Source organism: Hippocampus zosterae, chromosome 6, assembly GCF_025434085.1.
Source record: "Hippocampus zosterae strain Florida chromosome 6, ASM2543408v3, whole genome shotgun sequence".
NCBI classification, from domain to species: Eukaryota; Metazoa; Chordata; class Actinopteri; order Syngnathiformes; family Syngnathidae; genus Hippocampus; species Hippocampus zosterae.
This window is the reverse complement of record NC_067456.1, coordinates 11,456,652-11,482,406: the sequence shown is the minus strand read 5'-3', so window position 1 is coordinate 11,482,406 and position 25,755 is coordinate 11,456,652. Positions and strand designations below refer to the sequence as shown.

Below are 25,755 nucleotides of genomic sequence, written 5' to 3'. Positions count from 1 at the left end.
AATACAAATGTTCATATCTTAAAGGTTTGATTTAGATATATAGCCCAGCCCTTAGTAGCACTAATGCTAGCAAAGATAGTTGCGCACACGGATCGGCTGCGTATTGTTATGATTCCCACTTGAGTTCCAAACAGGAGAGTGAGAACATGTCATTTGCGTAGCCTGCGCTCCAGCAATGCAATAACCAATCATATTGCACCAGGGTGTGTCCTGCCTAAAACTTCAATGGGACTCAAAATAATGCTGCGGTTTAACTTTAAGAATATAAAGTGATGGCATATCGTGACCTCTTATAACACAGTATCATGCCAAGATAGCACATCATACATCATTCTATATTGTGATGTAATGCAACAGTAATTCTACAATAAAGTATCATTTTATCAAGTATCAAAGTATTATGACATAAGACAAAAAATGTTTAAAGTATTGCAATGGCACCCGTTTGACCAGAGAACAAACATGGTACAATGTGAAGTACTTCTGGCCAATAAGATTGCTTGAAAAGGCTCTAGGAATTTAAAAATTCCGAGCCACACACGCACATGCACACACATTAATAATATGCAGTAAAATATTCACTTGTGTCTTCTATAGCAGTGTTTCCATACCAGGAACTTTTTGGCTGCGCAGCTGAGAGGGGGAATCATAAATCTCCAGTACCCAGTCACCCGCTGCCTTCTCTCCCCAGCAGTGGGTGGTCATGAACTCCCAGTTCTTAAACCCCTCCATGGAGTGATCAAACAACCTGCATGTCGAGTACAATCAAAGACACAAAGGCTGTAAATTAAGATAAGATAAGATATCCTTTATTCATCCCACACTGGGGAAATTTACAGCCTCCAGCAGCAAGAATGTATGTAGAAAGAATGTATTATTATGTATTATTACATCAGATGAGGTCAGGACTCATGCACTTTGTGTCCTCGCACATCTCTTCTAACACATTTGTTATTTTGCAAGAGCACAGCCACTCTGAAGTTCTATTTGTGCATTTTTAGACCAACCGCATTTACTATAGCTTCCTTCCTTGATTTATGAATGTTGCTATGGTACTTTTTCCCAAAATGACTTTCTTCTGTATTATCCATCCATTATCTGAACCACTTATCCTCAAATGAGGGTCGCAGGCGTGCTGGAGCCAAACACAGCTGTCTTTGGGCAGCAGGCGGGGTGCGCCCAGAAATGGTTGCCAGTCAATCGCACGGCATACAGACAAACACCCATTCGTGCTCACAATCACACCGAATGACAATTTAGAGTCTTACATTAACCCGCTACGCATGTTTTTGGAATGTGGGAGGAAACCGGAGTACCCAGAGAAAACGAACGTGGGCATGGGGAGAACATGCAAACTCCACGCAGGAAGACTAGACTTGGGGAAAAAAATGGGATTAGATCGTATTCACCTTAAAATAAAAAAAATCATATTGTGTTTGCATGGAATTAATATTTTTACCTTTTTAACACAATGGCAAAAAGATTTGGTAGTATATTTTTTTAATTTAAAAAGAACAATTATGAGATTCAATTGATAGGTAATTTCTTATTATTTGTATTGACATGTAACTTCTGATTATTTGTATTTTCATTACCGATAATACGCAATAATTTTCACAAAATCTTCCACAGCACATTTTTTTCTACCTGTTGGCCAGCAACTGAGATTTGGTCCCCGATGGTGAGGTCAGGTTAATTGACAGGTCTCCTCGTCGTGGGTGCGTGATGGTGATGCGTACCACCACGTGCTCCAGGTAGATCACATGGTGGTTGGGGTTGTCGGTGCAGCCCGTCGCCTTGTACACCGAACGCACCACATGCTCTGGGCGGATTGTCCTGGAGCACAAGGATCATTAGTTTGTTAGATTGCACTGATGTACAAAGAAAATAAATGTGGTTTATATATATTGTCCACATAGAAATGTCAAAAAGCACAATGACAGCGCATCTCAATAGACTAATTTCAGTCAGCTCCAAAGGATTGCATCTGCTTGTGTCGAAAGACCGAGTATTTTTTGTCTGTGATTAAGAGTGGGGTCTTCACATACAGTATTTAGCCCTAGACTAGACTGGCGTTATTTTATTATTTATTATTGTCAATGAATAAACATATTAAATGAAACTCCAGTATCTAAGCTCACAGTATGAAATAAATGTAATCGTTATAATGAGTAGGCGCAAGCACAAATAAGCATGAATAAAAGAGTAAAAGCATTGCTTATAATGCACCATCAGCAGCATTATGGCACAAATGATAAACTTGTAGTCCAGTGGGGTTATCGTGGGAGAGTCAATGGGTGGTGGGTGGAGCCTGTTATAGTCAATTGATGAGGGATGATTGTTATACTGTTTATGGGTATGGAATGTTTTTCTAATATTGTTACAAAGGATATTTTTACTAATATGATCTTTTTGTGTCTAATAGCTCAGTCATTTTTTAATGACTATTTTTGACTCATTTTTATATTTTAAGAGACTGTTACTTTTGTTCTATTTGGTGTGAGGTTGTTATCCCGACATGACTGAAGTGACTGGTCACGAAACAAACGTCCATCAGTTGTTTCGAGTGCGTCTTAAAAGTGAGAGCGCATCGTAATAGCAAAGTGTGATGTTGGGCAGGCGTGCAGCTCCATCGCACGTCAAACAAATTCACCAGCGTCAGAGGCAAAGCAGTCAAGAAAGAGGCCGTGAAACCATGCGCTCATGAAACGCTGTGATAATCAAGACCATCTTGTCAGCGTTGGAGTAACAGCTGAGCCAATTTTGCATATCTTTCATAGAAAAGCGGCGGAGTTACACTTGCTGGAAAACACTTGGTGTGTGTCAGGACGGCTGGAAAAAACACGGACTGATGCTCTAATTTGCTTTATTACAGCCTATTTTCCCTGAACCCAAGAAAGCGCCGGCTCTTTTTGAGGACATATAGCCAATGCAGATGTTTACCATTGAGGGGGAAATTGCTCAAGGCAATTCCAAGCTACGAATTTACCCGAGTATCTGACCAAGTGTTTCTTCAGCGTCGGAAGAACCCCCCACCTCAAAAAAAAAAGGGTGAACCTGCTCTGTTTTGCTTGTCACATACATATCGCCTTACAATGCCAGATGTTCTTATGATTGTTGCACTTAATGACTTTAACGTGTGTACTAGTAGTCCTTGTGTGCCGGAACAGCCTCCAGACTGGCCCGCAAGACTCGATTTTCAACTTGATTTCCTGCTTCCTTCAACACTGCTGTCACAATAGAACTTGAGCTTAAAAGCTTGGCTTACACGGATAATTACAACTATTACAGACTGTTTAATGCATCAATCAGACAAAATCTTTTGGACAAGTCTATCTTTGAAAAATCTTGAGAAATGATCCTAATATGGCAGACTGAGTATTTTTTCGGGCACCAGTTGTTGGGGGTTGTAGACATAATAGACATGCCAACCACATTTCTCATTACAAAGGGGGGCGGGGGGTGAAGAGGTCAAAATGTCTGGCCTTTGTGTCATTCATTGATTTGTTCAAGTTTACTGCCATGTTCTGCAAACATACTGTACTGTACCACGGTAAAACTAGAATGGGGGTGGGGGGGATTTGGTATATGTGTTCAACAAATGTTGAAAGGGATACCTTTTTGAAGGATCCCTAGAAATGGTCAAAATGTCCCCAAAATTGTGACGTCCAATAGAAATGGCAGACTTCGTCTGTCTTTTGGGATATGGGTGAGAGACCATTTTGTGCTGATATCTGTGTGTGATATCTGTGCGTGATATCTGTTGCATTTGTTTTCTCTCCCAAACACTCGCTCCACTTAAACAAGACAGGGATGGCGCATCTCTTAAACAAATGCTGCCTCCCAAATGCTGGTTCCTTTATGTCCAGGACATACACAGGCCGCTTCAATATTTTTTTGCTGGAGGTCCTACCCCTTCCATGGCAGATACACCATTCATCCTTACAAGGCCAGAGCTCAATGACATAAGCATTTTTCTGTCTTCTGATCAGTTCACCAGAACAAAACTTGTCCCATTTAACTTGGCTAAGCAAAAAAAAAAAAATTGTGGCAATTTGCACGCATTTCATCATCAGAGGTCAAGTATTGTATATATATTTTTTTAATGTTGTCATTCTTTTAGTTCTGATCTGCTCAAGATGATTTAGGTGGTACACTTGCAGACTGTTTATGGCATTTTTACATAGCATTGATGGCTTCCAAGTCAGGTAAACCTTTTTTGAAGGCCAAGGTACCGAATGGACTGCCTGCAACTAGAAATATGACAAGCATTGACTGTACAAATAATAGCGACAGCAGGCTGGGGTGTCTTCCAGAGGAAGGGATAAACACAAGTTAATTGAAGTAATTAACAAAGCAGCAAGATGCCGGCCGATTTAAAAAAAAAATGTATGAATGCAAGTAAGTAAAGAAAGGCATGTGGAAAACAATCACGGTTGCGTAAGCGGCGGCTGGCCAAGAGGGGTGGTGAGGGGGGGGGGGGGGGGGGGGGGGTTGCTGATATCGCAACGCAACCGTGATAGAACACAGACAACAGAACCCCCAGTGGACGCGCAGCTGATTACTGGCAGCCAGACTGAACAAAGTCATGAGTGTGTGCATGCATACAAAAGCATAAACGTGTGCAGTATTCCACACAGACATTAGCGAATGCAGTCCAAAAAGCCAGTCAAAGTGTATGTGGAAACACGGTACTGACAACACACACCAGCGCATACTGAACATATTTTTGGAATAAATTTAAACAGGTTATTGGTATGACAATTCATGGTAAATGAAAGTGGAGTTTACAACAAAGTAAACTATTATGGAGAAACAGCAATTAACCAAACAGATTAGACAGACCACATACGTTACATACAACACTGTGAAGTTAACCTTACCAGAATGAAGTTGTATATTTGAAATTTACTTTTTAAAATTTGACCTTACCCCTTGTTAGACCATGACTTCAGTGCCATCTACAAACTTAATCTTGAAAAAAAAAATATATATATATATATATATAGGGCTTGAGAAATGTAGTCGGATGGTGACTAAGAGAGGAAAGGTAGTCCGCACTGAAGGGGTCTCACTCCCTGAAGGAACAATAGCAGACATTGAGGACAGCTACAAGTACCTTGGTATACCACAAGCCAATGGCAACCTCGAACTGGCAACAAGGAAAGCGGCTACGGCCAAATACCTCCAGCGAGTGAGGCAAGTCCTAAGAAGCCAGCTCAATGGCAAGAATAAGACCCGGGCAATAAACAGCTATGCCCTGCCAGTGATCAGATACCCTGCAGGAATAATAAGGTGGCCAAAGGAAGAGATTCAGACCACGGACGTTAAGACCCGAAAGCTCTTAACCATGCATGGAGGGTTCCATCCCAAATCCAGCACCCTGAGACTGTACGTAAGCCGAAAGGAAGGCGGCCGGGGACTAGTGAGTGTGAGAGCCACTGTCCAGGATGAAACATCCAAGCTCCATGAATACATCAAGGAGAAGGCTCCAACGGATGACGTACTCAGAGAATGTCTCAGACAATGGAGAGCAGAAGATGAGGCGCTGGAAGAGGGACCATCATGGGAGGACAAGCCCCTACACGGGATGTACCACCGGACCATAACTGAAGTGGCTGATCTCAAGAAGTCCTATCAGTGGCTAGAGAGGGCTGGCCTGGAGGACAGCACAGAGGCACTCATCCTGGCTGCTCAGGAGCAGGCCTTGAGCACCAGAGCCATCGAGGCCCAGATATACCACACCAGACAAGACCCAAGGTGTAGGTTGTGCAAAGAGGCACCTGAGACGATCCAACACATAACTGCAGGGTGTAAGATGCTGGCAGGGAAAGCCTACATGGAACGCCATAACTAGGCGGCTGGCATAGTCTACCGAAACATCTGTGCGGAGTATGGACTGGAAACCCCAAGGTCAAAATGGGAAACACCTCCGAAGGTGGTGGAGAATGACAGAGCGAAGATCCTGTGGGACTTCCAGATCCAGACTGACAAGATGGTAATGGCGAACCAACCAGACATCGTGATCATAGATAAAGGGCAGAGGAAAGCCGTTGTAGTGGATGTAGCGGTCCCAAGTGATGGAAACATCAGGAAGAAGGAACATGAGAAACTCGAGAAATACCAAGGGCTCAGAGAGGAGCTGGAGAGAGCCTGGAAGGTAAGGGTGACAGTCGTGCCTGTGGTGGTCGGAGCACTCGGGGCAGTGACCCCCAAACGAGATGAGTGGTTGCAACAGATCCCGGGAACAACATCGGACATCTCAGTCCAGAAATGTGAAGTGCTGGGAACAGCAAGGATACTGCGCAGAATCCTCAAGCTTCCTGGCCTCTGGTAGAGGACCCGAGCTGAATGAGGGACGGACACCACTGAGGGGTGAGATTAGGATTTTTTTTTTTTACACAGTATATATTGACTTTATGGCAACATAATGCATCTTTGTTCTTGTTCTTTTATTTCTTGTAAAAATACAATTTAATTCTAATGATATTAAAAATGTATAGATATTCCTCCCCCTTGAAAATTGTTTTTTTTTTTAAATCATTTAGGGTTAGAGTGCATAGTTAGGTTTGATAGTCGTTGTGTGTCACATTAAAATGGGGTCCTGAGAAAAATGTCACCACTGTATGAGGTCCATGTTCAAGATTCCCTGCCTTCAAAACTGGAGAGGTAACTCACTTTACTCATTCGTTCAACAATAGAGTCAAATACAACCATATCACACTGTCAGCAGGCACAACTACAAAATCCTGATATTGGCTGATTTGTGCATCAGAGCAGAACAGACAGGACGGTGGTGATGATGATGAGGAGGAGGTGGGTGAGGGGGAGCAGTGGTGGGTGCTGCCTAGTGAGCCCCTCACAATCGAACGCTTGGCTCCAGTTGAGCCTTGCACCGGTAACAGTGCTTGGGCTTCCAGCTGCATCAAGGATAACAAGCTTTGAAGCCCTGGCTTCCTGTGTGTGTGTGTGTGTGTGTGTGTGTGTGTGTGTGTCTGTGTCTGTGCGTGTGCGTGCGCGCATGCGTGCGTGCGCGTGTGTGTGTGTTTAGTAAAAGTCTTATGTGAGAACCACCCTGCCGGAACTAATGCTTGGCCCCTATCAATGTACAAGCTTGCACAAGCACATTCTCAAACACATGACGGCTGGTGAATAGAGGGGGAAAAAAAAGGGGGGGGGGGGATCCATCCCTCAATTTTCTAATCCGCTTATCCTCACGAGGGTCGCGGGCATGCTGGAGCCTATCCCAGCTGTCTTCAGGCAAAAGGCGGGGGGACACCCTGAACCGGTTGCCAGCCAATCGCAGGGCACGCAGACGAACAACCACTCACACCTCAACCATTCGCACTCACATTCACACCTAGGGACAATTTAGAGTGTCCCATTAACCTGCAATGCATGTTTTTGAAAAGAGGGAGGAAACCAGAGTACCTTTCATTTCATATCTGAGCCATTTCATTTCATGTGCAATATAAGCCTCAGTCCACACTACCACTACTGCTGCTGTTGTTGTGTGTTGTATTTATTGTATTCTATTTTTTTTCTCGAAATGCACTAAGGAGTGGCACCCAAATTTTGTTGTATGCTATAAAATGACAATCAAGGCGATTCTGGAGAAAACCCATGCAAGCACGGGGAGAACTCCACACAGGAAGGACGGAGCTAGAATCGAACCCTGCACCTATACACTGTGAGGTGGATGTGCTAACCAGTCCACCCATGTGCTAACAAGTCGACCACCGTGGCGCCCAGAGAGAAAATAAAGGGGCTCAATTATGGCGGAAGCAACATTTTTCACATTTTTGTTTCACACCGAGGAGGAAAATAAATGACCAGGTGACAGCTTGTAACGTGCAAAACTGGCAAATTTGGGCACTCCTACGTCAAGGAACACCAGTACTGCATACTTCCACTTTTAACAGCCTATTTTGAGGCCTTGGTTGATTATTGCCATGGAATATGTGCACCAAACACAATACAAAGAACGAGCAAATCCATGCCTGCGCTCCCAAAATGGCCAGCTTTTGATCATGTACCTGATTTGCCGGTCGGCGCTCTCCACGCAGACGTGTTGAGGCGGAACATGCTGCGAGGGTAGCTGCTTCCATCGCTCTGCCTCCTTCACCATGGCCTCCGCATCCATCAGGCCAAAGCCATACAAGTGGCTAACTGTGGTCATGACACACACACACACACAGACCATTATTGTTTTATTGCTGTAAACACTTGTGTCCCTCGAGGCACAGCCCACCCATCAAGTGTGCAAGTACACAAGTGCAATAATCCCCTCATTTAAGAGACCATTTTAATCTAAAAGGATAGTACGGGCAGTTGCAACAAATTGGACATTGCAGTGTACAGTATAATATGCTGTGTAAATACCGTTGTAACCAGCTGCATTGGTCTTCCAGTCGGGAGCGCTGAGGTGTCCAGCTCGGGATGTCTTCACAATGATGTGCTGAACATCTCTCCAAGTCAGAAGAGGACTAGAAGATGGGAAACATGAACTAATTTGTAAACATAGGATGGTCGCACACAATTTGGAGCGCCCGCAAGTCAGGTAAGACTTTGTTGTTAAAGTCGCTATCTCCACACAATTCAAACTTGCTAATTCAGAGACTGTTCACAGACTTGGTACTGCTGTTTCTCTTTAAATTCCAATATGGATTAAACTTTACAGATGTCACGTTTCTAAACAGGAAGTGGTGAATGTAAAAAAAAATGCTAATACACACATCCTGACTCTAATAGGTCTTAATATCAAAATGTTTAGCAGCGTTTGTTTCCAGAATGCACCCTCTTTTTTTAAATGTCAGCATTAATTCAGTTTTACAGGTGCCAGAAAAACAGGCCTCCCAAAGCACTGGACGGAAAGATGGTCGATAAGAGGGAGAAAAGAGGTTGAAACTAAAACGATGCAACCGCAAAATGGAGGTGGAAATTACAGGAAGGCTTGGCTGGAGCTTGTTGAGGCTCATTCATCTGTGCAGCCCCCACCCACTTGCCGGCCTCTGTGTTCTCACATGAGATCCATTACAGGACAGGCAACCATGTGTCACAACTTCTTTCATGTCCCCAACACTACATTAAATAGTGGGGGAGAACCGGCAAGTGGGTCACCGTGTTTCCTGGGATTCCCTTCCACATCCGCATGTCATCCAGATGCTTCTACGCCATCCGAGAGCGCTTGTCAGCCAAGCATTGTTTTTCATGAGAATGAAGTGTTATTGCGACAGTCGAGACAAAAGGGCTGACACCTGAGGACATTGGGCCCCATAATACAGCACAAAAAAAACCAACCCCCCCCCCCCAAAAAAACAGGAAGAAAAAACCTCATTGTTTAAAAAAAAGAGATCTTAGTGTCCAAATGAAGCCAGTCCTCTGTTCAGAAAACGCTTTGGCTAGGAGTGCCATCAAGTCAACTCGTATAGAATGGAATTTAAAACAATTTTGCTACCGAAGTGCTTGTTTTGCATTCATCTTGTTTTCTCCCAGTAGCTATTTTGTTTTTCCAGGTTTTTTTGTTTTGTTTTGTTTTTTTACAAGTACTACTGTGTAAGTACTACTGTGTTTTTGTTAGCATTGGTGTCTTCCTTTCATCGCACTCTGTCCTCTTATTTGCTTGTCATTTATATCACATCGATGTTTTGTCATGTTGCGTTTGTTTTTTGGCCTTTCCCTCAACCTTAGATGCTCTTTTTATAAAAGCAGATTTGAAAGAATTTTCTTTGTTTGCGTTTGCTTTGGAATCCACCATCAGCATTCTTACGAATTCTTTCGAATTAGGGTAGTTTAATACCCTCACATATGGGTAAGGCGAGCCATCATCGCTGATGCATTTTCAGCCGTTTAATTGAATGAAACAACCAAATAAAAGATGAGAACACTTGCAAAGTGCTAAAGTAGGCCACAATTAACGCAAACTGATTCAATTTCTTGATGTTACTCAGTCAGCCACGCCCCTTAAAGGTACATATCCAGGAGCAGATTAATGGCTTATCAATTAATTTCAGCGGGGAAATAGAATTGTTTGGGATTTTTTTAGGAGAGAAACATTCAACTCTGAGGACCACGCTCAAAAAATGGGATTTTATACACAAGTAAATAGATTTAATGTATGAGCTTGGTCATGGAACTGTTTAAAATATATATGGATACTCCTTTTAAATATACCAAGTATACTTTAACTGAACAGAAGTAGATGCCATGAAGGCCAAATGAATTTGAGTGCTAAAGATCAATATTAATGGGGCGGTGGGGGCGGAGTAGCTGGCAAAGAGTAATGATGGCCCCATAAATGTTTTATGGTCATTAATTAAGAGTGGAATGGCATCGTTATCTAGGTCACAACAGTGTTCCTCTCATAAACAACCTAATAGTAATTAACAACTAAATAGTAATTAAACCACCGGCAGCGGCAACAACTATGAAGGTTTTAATGTGGCTTCCTTAGAGCTACGGTAACGGGTAATTAAGTTAAGAAAAAATATGATTAACTAATACGCGGGGAGACAAACAATATTCCTGTGATGCAGATTAGCAACAAATAATCAGTTCCAGGTCAAATTGTTGCCACATCACACCTTTATCAATTGAACAGGTTTCACAGCATAGAGTAGTGATGGGCAAAGTGGGCACAGAGAAGGCAAGCATAAATGTAGTTATTTTTATTCTAAAATTGGTTCATTCAAATCTATGCATTTTAATTGATTTTTTTATTCCTTTATCTCATGAAATAATACATTGATTTGTTGTATATAATGAAAATCAGTAAATTACTGGTGGCAAAGCAAACAGTTTAAAACATTTTCATTTCATTACTTTGTTCAATAATTCTGATTAATTAAAAATAATAAAATTCGAAGCGAAAGACTCCTCGCCTCACAAACCTGTTTATTTGGTGTGCACACGGACTGAATCATCTTCCTGACTGTAGCTGTGGCCAGTCTATAATATTGCTCTCGCTAACTGTTACCACCAATATCAACAATCATGTACAATCACAAATTAAGGATGCTAAAAACAACTTAATTACTTACACTGACATAGATGACAGGGTTGGAACGATATCTGTGATTTTGCGATGTTAAAATTGCCACGATATCGTCGTCATCATGTCACGATATTAAAAGCACCACATCTTTTAAATAGGCCAGGTTATTGATCCATTTGTGCAGTTTCAGCACCCTCTGGAGGTTAGTGTATTCATGCAATTTGATATGAATTTTGCGTGTTTTGGCCACCTGTTTAAGATCCACACTAATCGCCGGATGAAGGGGAACGTAACCTGTTTGAGTTCCTCCACAAATCGACTCAATTCACAATGTATGAGTACGTTAGCAAGTAAGTGCCTCAAGTGTTATTACGTTATCAGACGTAATACATAGACCATGATACTTTGCATCGCTGAGCCAATAGGATCATTTGAAAATAAAAGTTACTCTGTCACTGCTGTTATGTTCCAAAACACAATTTTGTGCTTTTATTTTTATTTACAATGTCATGACTTTTTACAAAGCATCAGGAGCTTTTCCATCTTGCCAACTTGCCACAATATTGAGATAATTATTTTATCGTGCGGTTCATTCAGTCGCACCGTACCGCTGTTGTGCTGAGGGAACCCAGAGTTTGAAGTAGTTTGATGTATACGTCTACCATTAGAGTACAAAAAGATGTTTTTGTGAGGTCATTGTGACCTTGTAATCAGCTCATCTCTATGCCCGAGGCCTTTTCCGTTTCACCCAAACTTTGAAAAGCTCTTTCACACTAGCAAACCGCACAACAGCTGGTTCACCGCAATGGCATTGGTTCATCAGTTACCAGCTGATATTATCAGAGAATCTGTTGAAAGCGATTGATGCTTCCTATTCTGCATGTGCATGCAAGTTTATCCAAGTGGATTTGAAGAAGAGAAGAAGAAAAAAGATAAGGGGAGGAAGGAAAGGCAGGCGAGCAGAGAGTCCGTGTGTCAATAATCTTGTTGAGGAAACAGGCTTAGAGTACGTGCCCAGTCCACTATACCAGGAAAGCCAGAATATTTTCTACTGCTGGAGATTAAAAGCAGATTATCCGGGTTAAACTAAATGACCTCAACTAATTGAGCAGCTCGGCACGTGACAACGGGCGAAAATTGAAGTCGTCTAGGACCGGCTTAATCAATTCATAATTTGTGAATAAACATATCCCCATTAAGCGCATAAATCAGAACAAGAAACGGTAAAAAAGAGCATCAGTGAAGGTCTCTTGAATTCTCCAGTCAGATTTTATCCACAAGGAGATGAAAATTGCTTTAGCAAAGCAGAGCTACGGGAGACACAAATGTTACTTTATTTTACACTGATGTTACTTTACAAACAACAACAAGTGGTATTTATTTTGAATAACAGTATTGGCAGTTTGTCGTGGTAAATTGACATTTCATTCAGGAGGAGACTAAGGGTAGTGACTAAAATGGAGATTATGGAGTCTCATAGGCAGCCCAATTATTATCCATTATATTCACATTGTCACAACTTTCGAATGAGGCTAGCAAGAAAAATGCTGACTGGACACTAGGTGTCAACTGGCAGGAGGATGGTTCAAATGGATCCTTCAACTCAAATGGATGCCGTGACCAACACAAGACTTCCGGGCAAATGATCTCCCTCTCTCCATCAGCGAGACATAAGAATGTAAGCAAAGTGAAAAAGGAATGAAGCGAAAGGGATGCAGTTAAGTGGATCTTACTTGGCTTCCAGAGCCAGAGCGATGATGGCGGCAGCCATGGGAGCAGAGGCCGACGTACCGGTGTGACTGTCCGTGCAACGGTGCCTCAGGTCTGTTGTGATCTGCATGGTGAGGGAGAAACAATGGTGATGCACCTGAAACCTCAGATTCTATCTTTGATACAGTGACTCTCTCGACCCAATACCTCCAAAGAATTCAAGCCATCAGTCCAAGCTAAGCTTTCAGAAGAGATGCACCACCAACAAATGATACTGATACCAATCTATACTGTACTACTTCAGTAGTTAATGCTGCAAGCTGCACATTTCTCGTGGCGCAATTACATATACCGTAGTCAACGCCGTTTGCCCGAATAAGCACAAATCCGTGCTGGGAAGAGTGGAGGATACGTTTGACAATTGGTGGCGAAGCACCCGAAAATTTGCTTGATCGCCCATTCACTTGCGTTTTGAAAATCCAAATTGCATTGTGACAGCCAATCGGAAACGAAAGCCAACTTACCGGTAATCCATTTCACAAAAACACACACACTGAAAAACACTTATTTTTCCTGTCTCGGCGCAACTACCTCTGCAAAGGCAAACATTTTCCGTTTGGTCTGAACCTGGCATTAGACAGTCATCCTGTGCAATTTTAGGATCTTTCAGAAAGACCACCCAAAAAAAAACCCAACAATAAGAATATGTGAATTTTGTCTCGCGCTGAATAAGTGAATTTGTCATTTGTGAACAGCAAATGTGCATCTAAAAACGGTAAACTGCTGCCGAGTCAGGGTTCACCATTCACATATTCACCTACTTGAGACTTTTTCTGAAGACTATAACAAACAATTTGCTGCAAAGTGCACATATTCACACCTGTCGTGTATTTTTGTGCTCTTTCTGTAACGTTTTAAGATGTTGCCCAAACACTGAGATCTTTCTAAGGTGCGATGGGAAATAGTAGCTAGCCACGGCGACCAGTTGATAGCTGGCCTGCCAGACAGTAAACAATACAATGACTGCAACCCAAAGTACAGCTGATGAAATTGTTGCTAATAATGATTTTCAATCTCATTTTTCAGATTATTCTAAAGGAAAGGATAACAAAAAGAATTGTCGATTGCTTTTTTCTGAAAATGTTTTGGACAATTGAGCCGAGGACTTTCTGCCTGGAGACCTATTTTCAGACCAGGTTAAAATTTCAAAGGCAGTTCAGTTTCAACTGTTTTCCGGGCAAGCTTTGATTTACAGTGGGGTGAGCAAGTTAAGGACAAAAGGAATTGTCCTGAGCTCTAAAGCGGATGGGGTGCAACCTGGAAGATGTTCGAGTGTTAAGGCGGCTGTGAGTGTTTATGCTGTCAAGGACTCAGTCACTTAAAGCCTTAAGAAGTCAATTTGGAGCTAGACATTCCCCTGGAATCACTGAGGCAATTCTGATTATGGACCTAAATTTGTATGTAGCCTTACAAAATTCAGATCAAACATAATAGTTGTCATGTTGTTGGTTTTGTGATTTAAAAATAATCATGTCTACCCGGAATTTCTCGATGATTTGTGGTTCTCAGATAAGGCTCAATTTGCCTCTTTGGTCATGTGAAGACAGAAATTACGGTCAAGAGAAGGGCCCTTCCAAGGTATGAGCGTGTGTCAGGCACCAAGGGTTTACATTTGGAGCACATTTTGGAAAGAAAAAAAATTCTACACTTAAACCAGTCTCATTGAGAGGTGAAGGTTTCCAAGAGGGTGCGCACACAGCGAATGTTTCTTTTGGGACAGGGTTTGTTCACTGTTGAATGTTCACTGTTCAATGTTGCCATACATTCCCGAACAGTTTTAATGGTTGTAAACCGGTTTCTTGTCACTGTCAAATTTTGAACTGCTTGAGACCATTCAAATTGTTGGCAAACATTTTGCGAGGATTTAGAACCTTGACCGATCCCCGAAGAAAAACAATCTTTACTATGAGCGCAAACACTTGCAAACTTTCGTCACTCAGTGAGATCCGGCCTTGAAGAGCTCAAATTTTCAGGGCTTAATTGTTATGAAATCAAACTAATTTGTGCGAGAAATAAAGGGCTGGCTTGGCTGCATTACATGCAGTGCCGAGTGTGGATGTTACGATTCACAGCAGGTCTTGGTCCTTAACCTCCATGAAAAGCGAGGGTTCATTGTAGTTGGATTATGGTCTGCTTTGGCCAAATCATATGGACTTCTAGAGCAAGGCAGACTGCAAGCCAAGAGAAAGTTTGGCAAGCCCCTCGTCTGAGCCCTGATCAAAGGACCTTTGCTGAACTGAAAACTTGGAGGGATTATCCCAACACAAACACACAAGCACTAAAAATGTGCTGCAGCACAGAATGTCTTTGGAGTAGATTAGAGTGACACGCAAAAATGGCTCATTTGTAGAAAGCAACCAGGTTACTGTGTGTGTCCGCTTGTAGCATCAGTGCGAGGAATGTAGCGGGACTGTGCCAGACTAACTTGCATTTTTCATCCCTGTGGACCGTAGTTACGATGAGGTGGAAGTGGGTCAAGCCAAGTGGAGTAAAAAATACCTTTTGGTCCAAAGCTTTTCCGACTAAAGCTTTGAGCTACAATTCAAGAAGTTCAACCATCAACCTTTTTTGGGGGAAAAAAAATTCAATCCACTTAGGTGAACTAAAACAAGTCCGATAGATTTGTTAATTAGAAGATACATTTATTTCTGGTTTAAAATTCATGGGTCAACATCCCATTCCAAGGTCCTAATTTGATACCTATGCCTAAAACTCGTAAATTTGGGCCCGACTCACCACAGTCATTTGTAACCATTCAAAGACCACTTTTTTCTCTGAATGGTTACTGGTTGATTTGGTGAACAACCAAGTCTGAGTAGGTGGACTTCAAAGCCCCTCATTACCCCTCCAGCCCAAGGTTCGTGCTTACAATTTTCCGGTCGTAGTTCTCGCCACTGCTGTAGGTGGTGGTGAGCGTGGATGAGCACTCCTCCAGGTACCAGGGCTTGCGCCCGCTCTCAGCCGTGCTGGAGATGGAGATGGTGTAGATAGAGTTTGTGTAGCCATCGCAGGAACAGTGGTCGCGGCTTCGGCCGCCGTTGCCTGAGGCCCACACGAAGATCGAGCCCCGGCCCTTCCTCCCCTAGGAATGGGGGATTTGAAAAAACAAGCTTGCTTACTCATCATTCAATTTTTAGGGATTCTTTTAGAGATGCTCAGAGGGAGGTTACTGGCTCAATAGCAATCAAGAAAAAAAAGAATCATCTTCATTTGTCAAATACATACACACAAATTTGATCTCTGCATTCCTCCCATTACAGTCGTGGACAGAACAGACACTGTTAGTAGGACAGACTGGAGCAGGGGTCTATTTAAGGCCCCGGGGAGTAGTTTGTGGTATCTGTGTCTTACAAAGACTTTTGAAAGTGAAAGATCAGAACTCTCCGGTGAGGTTTGGAAGGGGGGGCAACAATGCAGATTGTTTTTGAATTGCTTGTTGTTAGCGGGATGCATTTTTCATGGGGTCTGCAACTTTCGCTGGCAAGACGTCCTGTAGGTTTAACAAATAATTCAGCTGTAATACTCAAAATATATTATCGAGTCACCTTTGGAAGAAATGCTGTTCAAATAATGTTCAATTTTTTATTTTTTTTATGAGACCAAAAAAAAAAGTGTCTCTGAGAATCAGTTGAGGGAAATAGCAAATACATGTCTGGTTGCAGTATTTTTCATTTGTACGAAAGTGTTTATTTTTTCTGACAACTTTATTTTCACACCCTACATTTAAAAACACGATACTCCTTACTTTGTCAAAATTGGCCTTTTACTTTTGGACATGACACAACAAAACATACGTATATTGAGAATATAAAGTCAACCACATGTGGGATCTTGATTAAACAAGGTCCCATGAGGTGGAAAAAAACAGGGGAAACATCAAGCACCATAAACCAACAACAAAGTCGCAACAGAGTGTTCCCCATCTGTGGCCTGATTTAAGAGAATTGTTTGATGTTGTGTCTGTGCCAAGAAGAATTGCATCTTAAAAATCGAGAGCTTCTGGCCTTCAAAATAATCAAACATGAGCAAAGCTTCAGTAACTGATTTCGAAAGCCAATGCTAGCCAGTTTGGTAATATTCATACATACAATTACACATACATGTCGTACACACACGTGTATGTGTGCGTGTGCGTATGTATGAATGCAGGTACTTTGTACTTCAATACATTTCAGACAGTGTACTTTTTTTACTTTGATTTAAGTAATGAAGTTGAATGAGTACTTTTACCAGTTTTTATTTGCACAAGTACTTGTACTTTTACTTAACTATCGATTATCCGGGCAGCACGGTGGGTCAAATGGTTAGCACATCCACCTCACAGTGCATAGGTAAAAGGTTTGATTCCGGCTCCGGCCTCCCTGTGTGGAGTTTGCATGTTCTCCCCATGCCTGTGTGGGGTTTTTCTGGGTACTCCGGTTTCATTCCACATTCTAAAAACATGCATGGCAGGTTAATGGAACGCTCCAAATTGTCCCTAGGTGTGACTGTGAGTGCGGATCGTTGTTTGTCTAGGGGGGCCCTGTCATTGGCTAGCAACCATTCCAGGGTGCACCCCACCTACTGCCCAAAAACAGCTGGGATCGGCTCGAGCATGCCCGCGACCATTGTGAGGATTAGTGGATTAGGAAATGGATGGATGGATGGATGGATGGATGGATGGATGGATGGATGGATGGATGGATACAGAAAATGTGTACTTGCCATCTGTGCTGCTTACATTATTTCTTGGATATGCCAAGACATTGAGATTTGGAAGCATTGTTACATTAAGAGGAGACAGTATGCTTTTTTCATCACTTAAAACAGTCCCAAGATGTCTTTCTCATGAAATATGCCAATAATAATCAAAGCACAATTTTTATGGTATTTTTTAAGCCTTGCCCAAGTGTGCTATAAGTGAACCCCCAGAAAGACAATAAACACGAGGATTGCATTTTCACACGTGTATAAAGCACTTTGTCACCGAGACACAAAATTCCACTTGTTAATTAGTGGAGTTGATCCATGCATGTGATGCATGCAGCAGATACATCATCAAATGCAAATACTAGAGGTGGGCATTCCACTAATACTGAACTTTGTATCAACCCACCCATCCATCCATCTTGTCGAGGCTAACCAATGTTTGGGAACATGACAAACAAGCATTCCCACCAACCTTCACGCTTAAGTACAATTTAGAGTGTTAAACAAACCTAACACACAAGTGATTGGAAAGTTGGAGGAAACCAGAGTATCTGGAGAAAACACACGTGAGAACGGGGAAAACATGCAAACTCCACAGAAGAAGGCCACCGCCCAGATTTAAACTCCCAACCACAGAATATGGCCCCTTTAACGTTTCTTTGCAGGATTTGGCAAGAAATACTTCACTAATGATTTCTCCCCACTTGTGTTAACACTTCAGGCAATCTTCAACATTTTCCTTAATTTCCCTGTGAATAATAGATGACTCTTAATGACAAGCTTTTGCATCTGTTTTACATTATTTATTACGCAAACCATATTCAACATCGTCTCCATGTTTCATTTGAAATTCTCTTTTCAACTCTAACTCAAGTGAGCCAAGATCCAGCAATACACATAGCCATTTTACATTGTTAGGCATTTTTCCTCGATTTTTTCCCCCGTGCCGTTTGTCTGTCAAAGGAGCACCATAGAGAGAAGCAGCGCCAACCCATATTGAAATTTTGATTACCGGGGAAATTGAGATTTTGAGATCTTACAAAGTGATCCTCTTGAGGTAGAAACATTAAAAAGTTAACTGCCAAACCCATTTTAACTTTTGCTAACCAACGTGGCAACACAAAGCATGTAACCAGCAGTCTAATCATGATAATCTTAATAAAAATAATCTTTGATCACAAGTGCTATGAGAGCGGCAACATATTTCAGCAACTGCAGCGTACTTTGGGCTTCTCTCTCTTTTTTATTTTTTTTTACCTCGTGCCTTTGTTTGTATTTCAGAATCTCAGTGTGCTTCTTCTACATGGATGCACAAAGGATATCTTAATCTTAATCTGTACTAGCGTGAATCATGAGCCATGGTTCTTTTATTTACAGTCAGGATCAGCTGTTAGCACTCCTTGCTAACACTACAACGGCTCCTGGAGTGTGACCTGGCATTCCCTGTGAGCTGAGGAAGAAGAAACTGGGATGTCATGCTGGGAAAGAAAGTTGAGCAAGGAGGAGACATGTCTACCAGTCCCTCATGGCTGTGAGCAAGGGGAACATTCGGTCTTTTTTCAGATAATGTACTTGCGGCACTAAACCGGCATGTGAGGAGTTGTGGCTAACAGCATTAACACCGGACTTCAAGAAGCTCTGCGTGAATCTCTCTTGCGTTTGCACAGATTTATGCATATTATGTAAACATTCTTGAGCACATGCAATACATATATCTTCTTTGTCCATTTATTGAACGAGTCAAACACAAAAAAAAGAAACTGAGAACACTTGCAAGGAGCTGCTGTCAGACTCAACCAACATCAGACATTGTGCCCAAGTAGCTCTACCTACTAATGTCGCAGACAAGGCCCCAGCTCTTAAAAGGCACACATCCAACCTTCGACTACCACAGTATGTACAGTCCAACTCAATACACTTATTATACCCAAAGTCAAACTACCACCGTATTAGATTTTTTTTCTTATGTTAGCACATTTTTCCCAGATATTCAATACATATTTCTAATACTGCTGCACTTTTCATATTTTTCATTATTTGGTGTTGCAAAAACATTTCCTCACCATGCGGATGCCATTCTCAAAGGCCTGCCTGGCCAGAGCTGCGGGTCCATCGACCGTCTTGCCATCATCATCGGGCCCCCAGCTGGCACTGTAGATGTCAATATGCTGCGGCTGCAAGCTCAGTGACTTGGCCTCCACCATGTCCGTCACGTCCCCATCCAGCATGCGCACACCTGACGCAGAGAACAACACACCGCAGGGATGATTATCAATAAACCACAGTAACATTTTCAGACAGTGCATTACGTTAGTTAAGTACTGTACTATGTAAATGTATTAGCATGGTCACCAAAGCATAAGAAACAGAATGTTTGTAATTTTCTAACAATGGAGGATCGTTTTCATATTTACTGCTCTATGATTATTTCTAAAATGTGTTACATAAATTTGGGTTGGCTTTATTTTTATGTCATGGATAATGTTTACAATATAACGTAATTCTCCATTAGTCGAGTTAGCTACAGATCCAATTTTATTTGACACCAGGAAAGCAAACAAACAAACCCAAACAAATCCTTGTGACTACAAGCATATACACACTATATAGCTAAAGATACATTTATGTATGTTATATAGTATACATATGGTGTGACTCAGCAGGACTGTATGAGTTGACTTATGACCTGCTTTACCCAAGTGAGGAACTGACTCGACTTCCTTGAAATGTAGTCAGGACTTTGCTTGAATTGCTTGAGATTTGCCACAATAACTTGGGACTGACCGGTACTTGAAAATTCAAGGTTAAGATTTGAGACTTGCACCTATCTGTATAGTATATTACTGACACAACCTTTTAATGATCACATGCTCATTTTGCTCACTACAACCGTGGTGTAAAATATCTGTCAAAATTGAGGACATCTCTCTGCTGAATAACACAAATATGACATTCAAATATATGAAACCCTATTAGGCCCACCTCCTATTCTGGCGTTGTAGGCAATTCCGACAATGCAGTGCGAGTTGTTTGCTGACGCAGCCACTTCTCCTGCACACCGTGTCCCATGTCTGGGGAAGAGACCACATGCAAGTTATTACACCGTTTAACACATGGCACAAACGGCGAGTCACATGAGGCCAACTGTGTATATACAACTGCAATACTACATACACGCCAACATGTCGACACAAAAACACACAGGTACACAGTAGAGTAACATACCACCGGTCAATGTTGCAATGGCAATGGAAGACAACCTTAAAAACAAATAAAAACGCTACTTCCAAGATGCAGAGACACACAGTAGCATGGCACAAGTGGCAGAGTGCTCATCGCCCAACGCAAAGATTCTGCTGTTCATTTTGAGCCACTGTGACAATGTTGAAGTTTCACTGAACAAGATGCTCCATCCCCAATTGCTCCTGATGCTGCATCATCAGTAGTTGAATGAATACTCAAGTGCTTTGAGTACCTTGAAGGTAGAAATGAGCAATAAAAGAAATCCCATTTAGACCCCCCCCCCCCACACACACACACACCTTCTGCAGAGAACATCTGCATGCAAACCGAACTTACGCCTCCTACCTATGAAAGTTTTTCTTTTTAGTTTAAAATGGCTTACTCTACAACCAGAGCAGTTTCATGCTGTGTCCCAATGTCACACCTACGCTAAGTCTTTTTGATGGTGCACTTAGAGAGGGAGAGCTATGGCTGCTGTAATAGTTAAACTTCCCACTGATCATATTCTGAAGGTACATCACCAGAGGTAGTCAAGAAAAAAGTGATACACTGTCACTTGATGAATAAAACATCTGTAGTGTACTTCCGAGAACAACTGGAAGTTATCATTGAACAGAATGCCTTCTGAGCAATGCAGAGGAGGAGATGGCCAAAAGCTGGCCGGAATCCACACACTCGCGAGCGAGATGCAGCCTACTGTGAGGCACGCACTCGCTGAGTAGATCCAGCCCATCGTTTTGCATACACTTGCCGGCAAGAAGATGACAACCAGAATGCTGAGCGACGTGGAAGATGGCCAAATGCCAGCCGAAGTATACACACTCGGCGCTGAGCTCCAGCTCACTGTTACACACACAAGCACACACGCACACTAACCAGGATTACTTGTTTTCAATCAATAAAAATAGCATTGTATTGTACAAAAACATAATATAAAGGAATGTAATGACAGAAACAAGTTTTGTAAAATGTATTTACTGCAGATACTTTAGTATTCATGTGTTAGAGGTGTGCCTTGAAGGGATGTGGCTTCATAAGTGACATCAGGAGTAAAGTGAGCACCTGGGTATGAGTTTTGTGGCCTACAACAACTTTTTGCATGTTGTGTTTGTGGGTATGGATGTTTGTCTTGTTCAATGAATAAAGTGCATCAGCAATTGCAGCTCTACTTGACCACGTGCATCAGCACTACATCACCTTTCAGTAATTGCGCTATTTTTTTCACTTCACTCGAGTGGCAGCGTTTATGAAGCTTGCCCATTCCCCCAAACGCAAAGCCAAAAATCAATCAAGCCTCAACTCGAACTGGAACTGAATAAATTTTGTCAGTGGTGAACCAGCATCCTGAAACAGAATGTGTTCCACCTTCGAGGTATTGCTTTATACATGTGTGGCCTCAATAATTAAAGTTTCCCACATGTCTGCACTGATTTTTCCCATTTGAGCATCTGGGATGGAAGACGTGATGCTGCACTCGATCGACGATGACGCTTGCCGAGCAGACGTCGCTTTGATCATGCTGGCAGTCACGCGTTGACTCACTGGTGTCCGCATAGGGAAAAATGAACACGAGGCCTATTTTGAATGAAAGTTTAGAATTTTTGTAACAAATTTAAATCACTAGCAGTCTCCTTGGCGGTGCTTAATGAGCCAAACTGGCTTTCAGTCGTCTTCCCTCACTTCATTGCACTTTACTAATCCATAAAATCTTCAGTCTGGCCATCGTTTCGCTCTTTGTACTTTGCTCGTATTTTCCATTTTCCGCACATCTGCGTCTCACTTGTTTCGATGGCTGAAGCCAGAATGGAGTTTGGGGCTGCCATAGATTTACAGTCAGTGGAACAAGAGGCACACTCCTATCGCAGCAAGCTACGTCGCTCTTATGCCGTGCTGTGTCATCTTACAGTGTCTCGAGCTCGTAAAAAAAGGGGGGGGGGGGAAACCCTTCACTTGCGGAAACTACAGTAAAGCCACAGACAAAGTTATTTTGTCTAGGCACATTAAACACCACAGACACAAAATAAAACCAGGCTAATTAAAGTGGCATCTGTGTGCCGCATGTCTCTTCACACACACGCACGCACACGCGCGCTCTCTCTCACACACACACACACACACACACACAGTAGAAATCTAGACTGCTGAGTTAATTCCCACGTTCTACGGCAACTGGTTAGTTGTGTAACATGTACGGTATTCACCTGCATGTAAAATTTGTAGGTGACCACCTAATTTCAGGCCACATTCAGTTTTAAAATCTTTGAAATAATCGAACATTTCAATTTGTATGCAGTTTGTGTAATGACGTAGGATGCCACAAGATGGCACCAAAGCCCTCTCTAAATAGGAAAGTAGTGTCATAAAATTCCGGGACTAGTATCACAAAAGCCGACTTTGGCACAAATCACGTCACCATCATGATTCTCTGTGAGCACTGAGCAGTGACAATCATGTTTTTATATAACAGCTTGTAACATTAGACATTACACATCATATTGGAATGAAAGTAAACCACTAGATACCGGTAATAGTATACAATGTGGAGAATTTCATGCATGTGTAATACTCACTCTTTATTTTGGCTTGATTTTTTTTTTGGGGGGGGGGGGGAGTTATTCTTGAGAAGTTGAGCATTTATATAGGCACGTATAACCCAGTACGAGGGGTGGGGGTCTGGTGCATGTCAATTACCGGTACTCACAGTTTTTCACTATTTGCAGCTGGGCATGGTCTATTCTAAGTAAGGGAGGTGTCTATTTATCATTGAGATAGCCCACATTAGACTCCTTGCAACCGCTGCAAATGAGCAATATGCAAGTGACACTATATGAGTGGAATACAGAATATATATTGATTTCAATTTGGGATTAAAAGGGCTTTTTTTCCTTTACTTGTTCTCGTTGGTTGCATCATAGCGTGGCATGGGATCCAGGTCATTGCCGTTCACGTCAAAACTGGCCTGGTGGTCCTGGAGAAGGAGACACAGTGGTTAGAAGGAGGAGGAAAAAATGAAAAAGCGTAAATGGACAGAAGGAGAAGAAGAACAATGAGAACAAGAACAAGGACAAAAAACAGGAAAAGGCTGTGCCTCCACCAATGATTTGCACGTGTGCCGTCATCGAAAAAGGCGGCTTTTTGTTGGCATCAAACTAAAGCTTAGCCTAACAAATTCATAAACAGGAGTATGAATCATTTTCGCCTCACCTGCAGCCTCGGGCCAACAACTTCCGATTGAGCCTGTCGGTGTGAATGTGTATGCGCGTGTATTAAGCATACCTCAACATGCACGTACAGCGTAACCACAGACGCACACGAGGAGGCAAACGCCACATACCTGCACACCCACAAGTATGAGGAATGTAATGTAAGACGGCACTTACTGTAATTCAAAATAAAGCAATCTGACCATGTTAATTTTATCCATTGGAAAAAAAGGGGAGGTGTTGGGTGTTATGGTTTCAAGGTAGGAGTTGGTTCCGATTCGGTACAGTTGGGGACCAAGGTCCAACAACACAATTAATGACATCCATAATTTGTCTTCATGTTCTCCAATAAATTAAGGATTCCGTCATACTATACACAACATATTAAATCTTTATCTTTACTATTGTGCATGGTACACATTAATGTTGTAAGACACTATAGCAGTTTCCATACTGCACTTTGGTGTTGCTGTTTTGCTGGGCACAGTGGCATTCATCGAACCCTTCGGTCTTGGAAAAACAAAATGCCTTTTTCCAATTTCAAAACAAAGGTCCATTATATGAGTGCACATGATGAACCACGCATCAGTTGCACACAAAATCATTGTGTTCAAAGAATAAAACAAGCTAAATATGAATTTCTCTCAAAAATAAAAACCTAACTTAATGAATATTTATTTCAAATCTATGTTGCCTTTGCCACATACATTCAGGAATGCTGAGCTGTACCTTGGCAAGAGCCATTCTCATATAATTCTCCTTAAAGAAATATATTCCCTTTGTAATTTGAATGTTTACTATCATCAAAGACAATTGCTTGCAAAGATAGATTGTTATAAATTGAATAAGGTTTTCGAGGTAAACGGAACAAAGGCACGCATGTACACATGCATAAAGACACACACACAGTTTGCAAGAGTTCAAGTTTTACAAAAGCCTCTGCAGGTAATTTCCAATGACAATTCCAATGAAGTTGGGACGTTGTGTGAAACGGATTAAAAACTGAATGAAATTATTTGCTTTTTTTACCTTTGGTCAATTGAATACACAACAAAGACAAGATATTAAATGTTCAAATTAATGGACTTTTTTCATCCCAAATATTCACACAATTTGATGCCGCAAACACATTGGGCCATGTTAACTGTTGTTTTACATCACCTTTCTTTTTAAAAACACTCAATAAGCATTTGGGAACTGAGTATACTAATTGTTGAAACTTTGTAGATTGAAGACTTTGCTATTGTTACTTGACATACAGCTTCAGTGTTCAACAGTCCAGGGTTACCGCTGTTTAGTCATCTTCAACTTTCTTTACATAATTCAATGTGCGTCCAAGGTCAGAGGCAAATGTGGTTTTCGGCTTTACAAGGAGAGATTTTTCCAGATTCTCTGACGTTTGTTATGTCATTATGGACCATTGGAGATGAAATCCTTTTTCGGAGTTGCTCTTTTATACCCAATCATGAGACTGATCGGTTTCCAATTAACCTGGTCACATGCGGCATTCTCCAAACAGGTAGGTGTTTTGTTGTTTTTTGGGGCGGGGGGGGGGGGGGGGGGGTTCTCCAGCATCTCTCAACTTTCCCAGACTTTAGTTGCCCCTTTCCCAGCGTTTTTGGAACATGTAACAGGCATCAAATCCACAATGAGAGAATATTTGTAAAAAAACAAACAAACAAAAAAAAAACCTTAATTAGTTTGAACATTCAATATCTTTTTAGTGTATTCAAGTCAGTATAGATTGAAACGAATTTGGAAATTATTATTGTATTCTGTTTTTATATACTTTTTCAACAATGTCCCAAATTCATTGATATTGGTGTCATTTATAAACATAAAACATCAGAGAATGTA

General features: G+C 41.8%; 1 protein-coding gene across 3 annotated transcripts in view; it reads right to left on the bottom strand.

Annotated features, from left to right (window-relative positions):
* pcsk5b (proprotein convertase subtilisin/kexin type 5b) overlaps nt 1–25,755 on the bottom strand; it is an 80,762-nt gene that overhangs the window by 33,443 nt on the left and 21,564 nt on the right. For all 3 annotated transcript variants that reach the window (XM_052067800.1, XM_052067801.1, XM_052067802.1), the window contains exons 5-13: nt 23,587–23,663; nt 20,435–20,523; nt 19,516–19,688; nt 15,633–15,845; nt 12,727–12,827; nt 8,383–8,486; nt 8,037–8,169; nt 1,648–1,836; nt 612–748 (exon numbers count right to left, since the gene is read on the bottom strand). In XM_052067800.1, the coding sequence (XP_051923760.1) occupies nt 612–748; nt 1,648–1,836; nt 8,037–8,169; nt 8,383–8,486; nt 12,727–12,827; nt 15,633–15,845; nt 19,516–19,688; nt 20,435–20,523; nt 23,587–23,663 (1,216 nt within the window). The remainder of the gene's footprint in view (nt 1–611; nt 749–1,647; nt 1,837–8,036; nt 8,170–8,382; nt 8,487–12,726; nt 12,828–15,632; nt 15,846–19,515; nt 19,689–20,434; nt 20,524–23,586; nt 23,664–25,755) is intronic.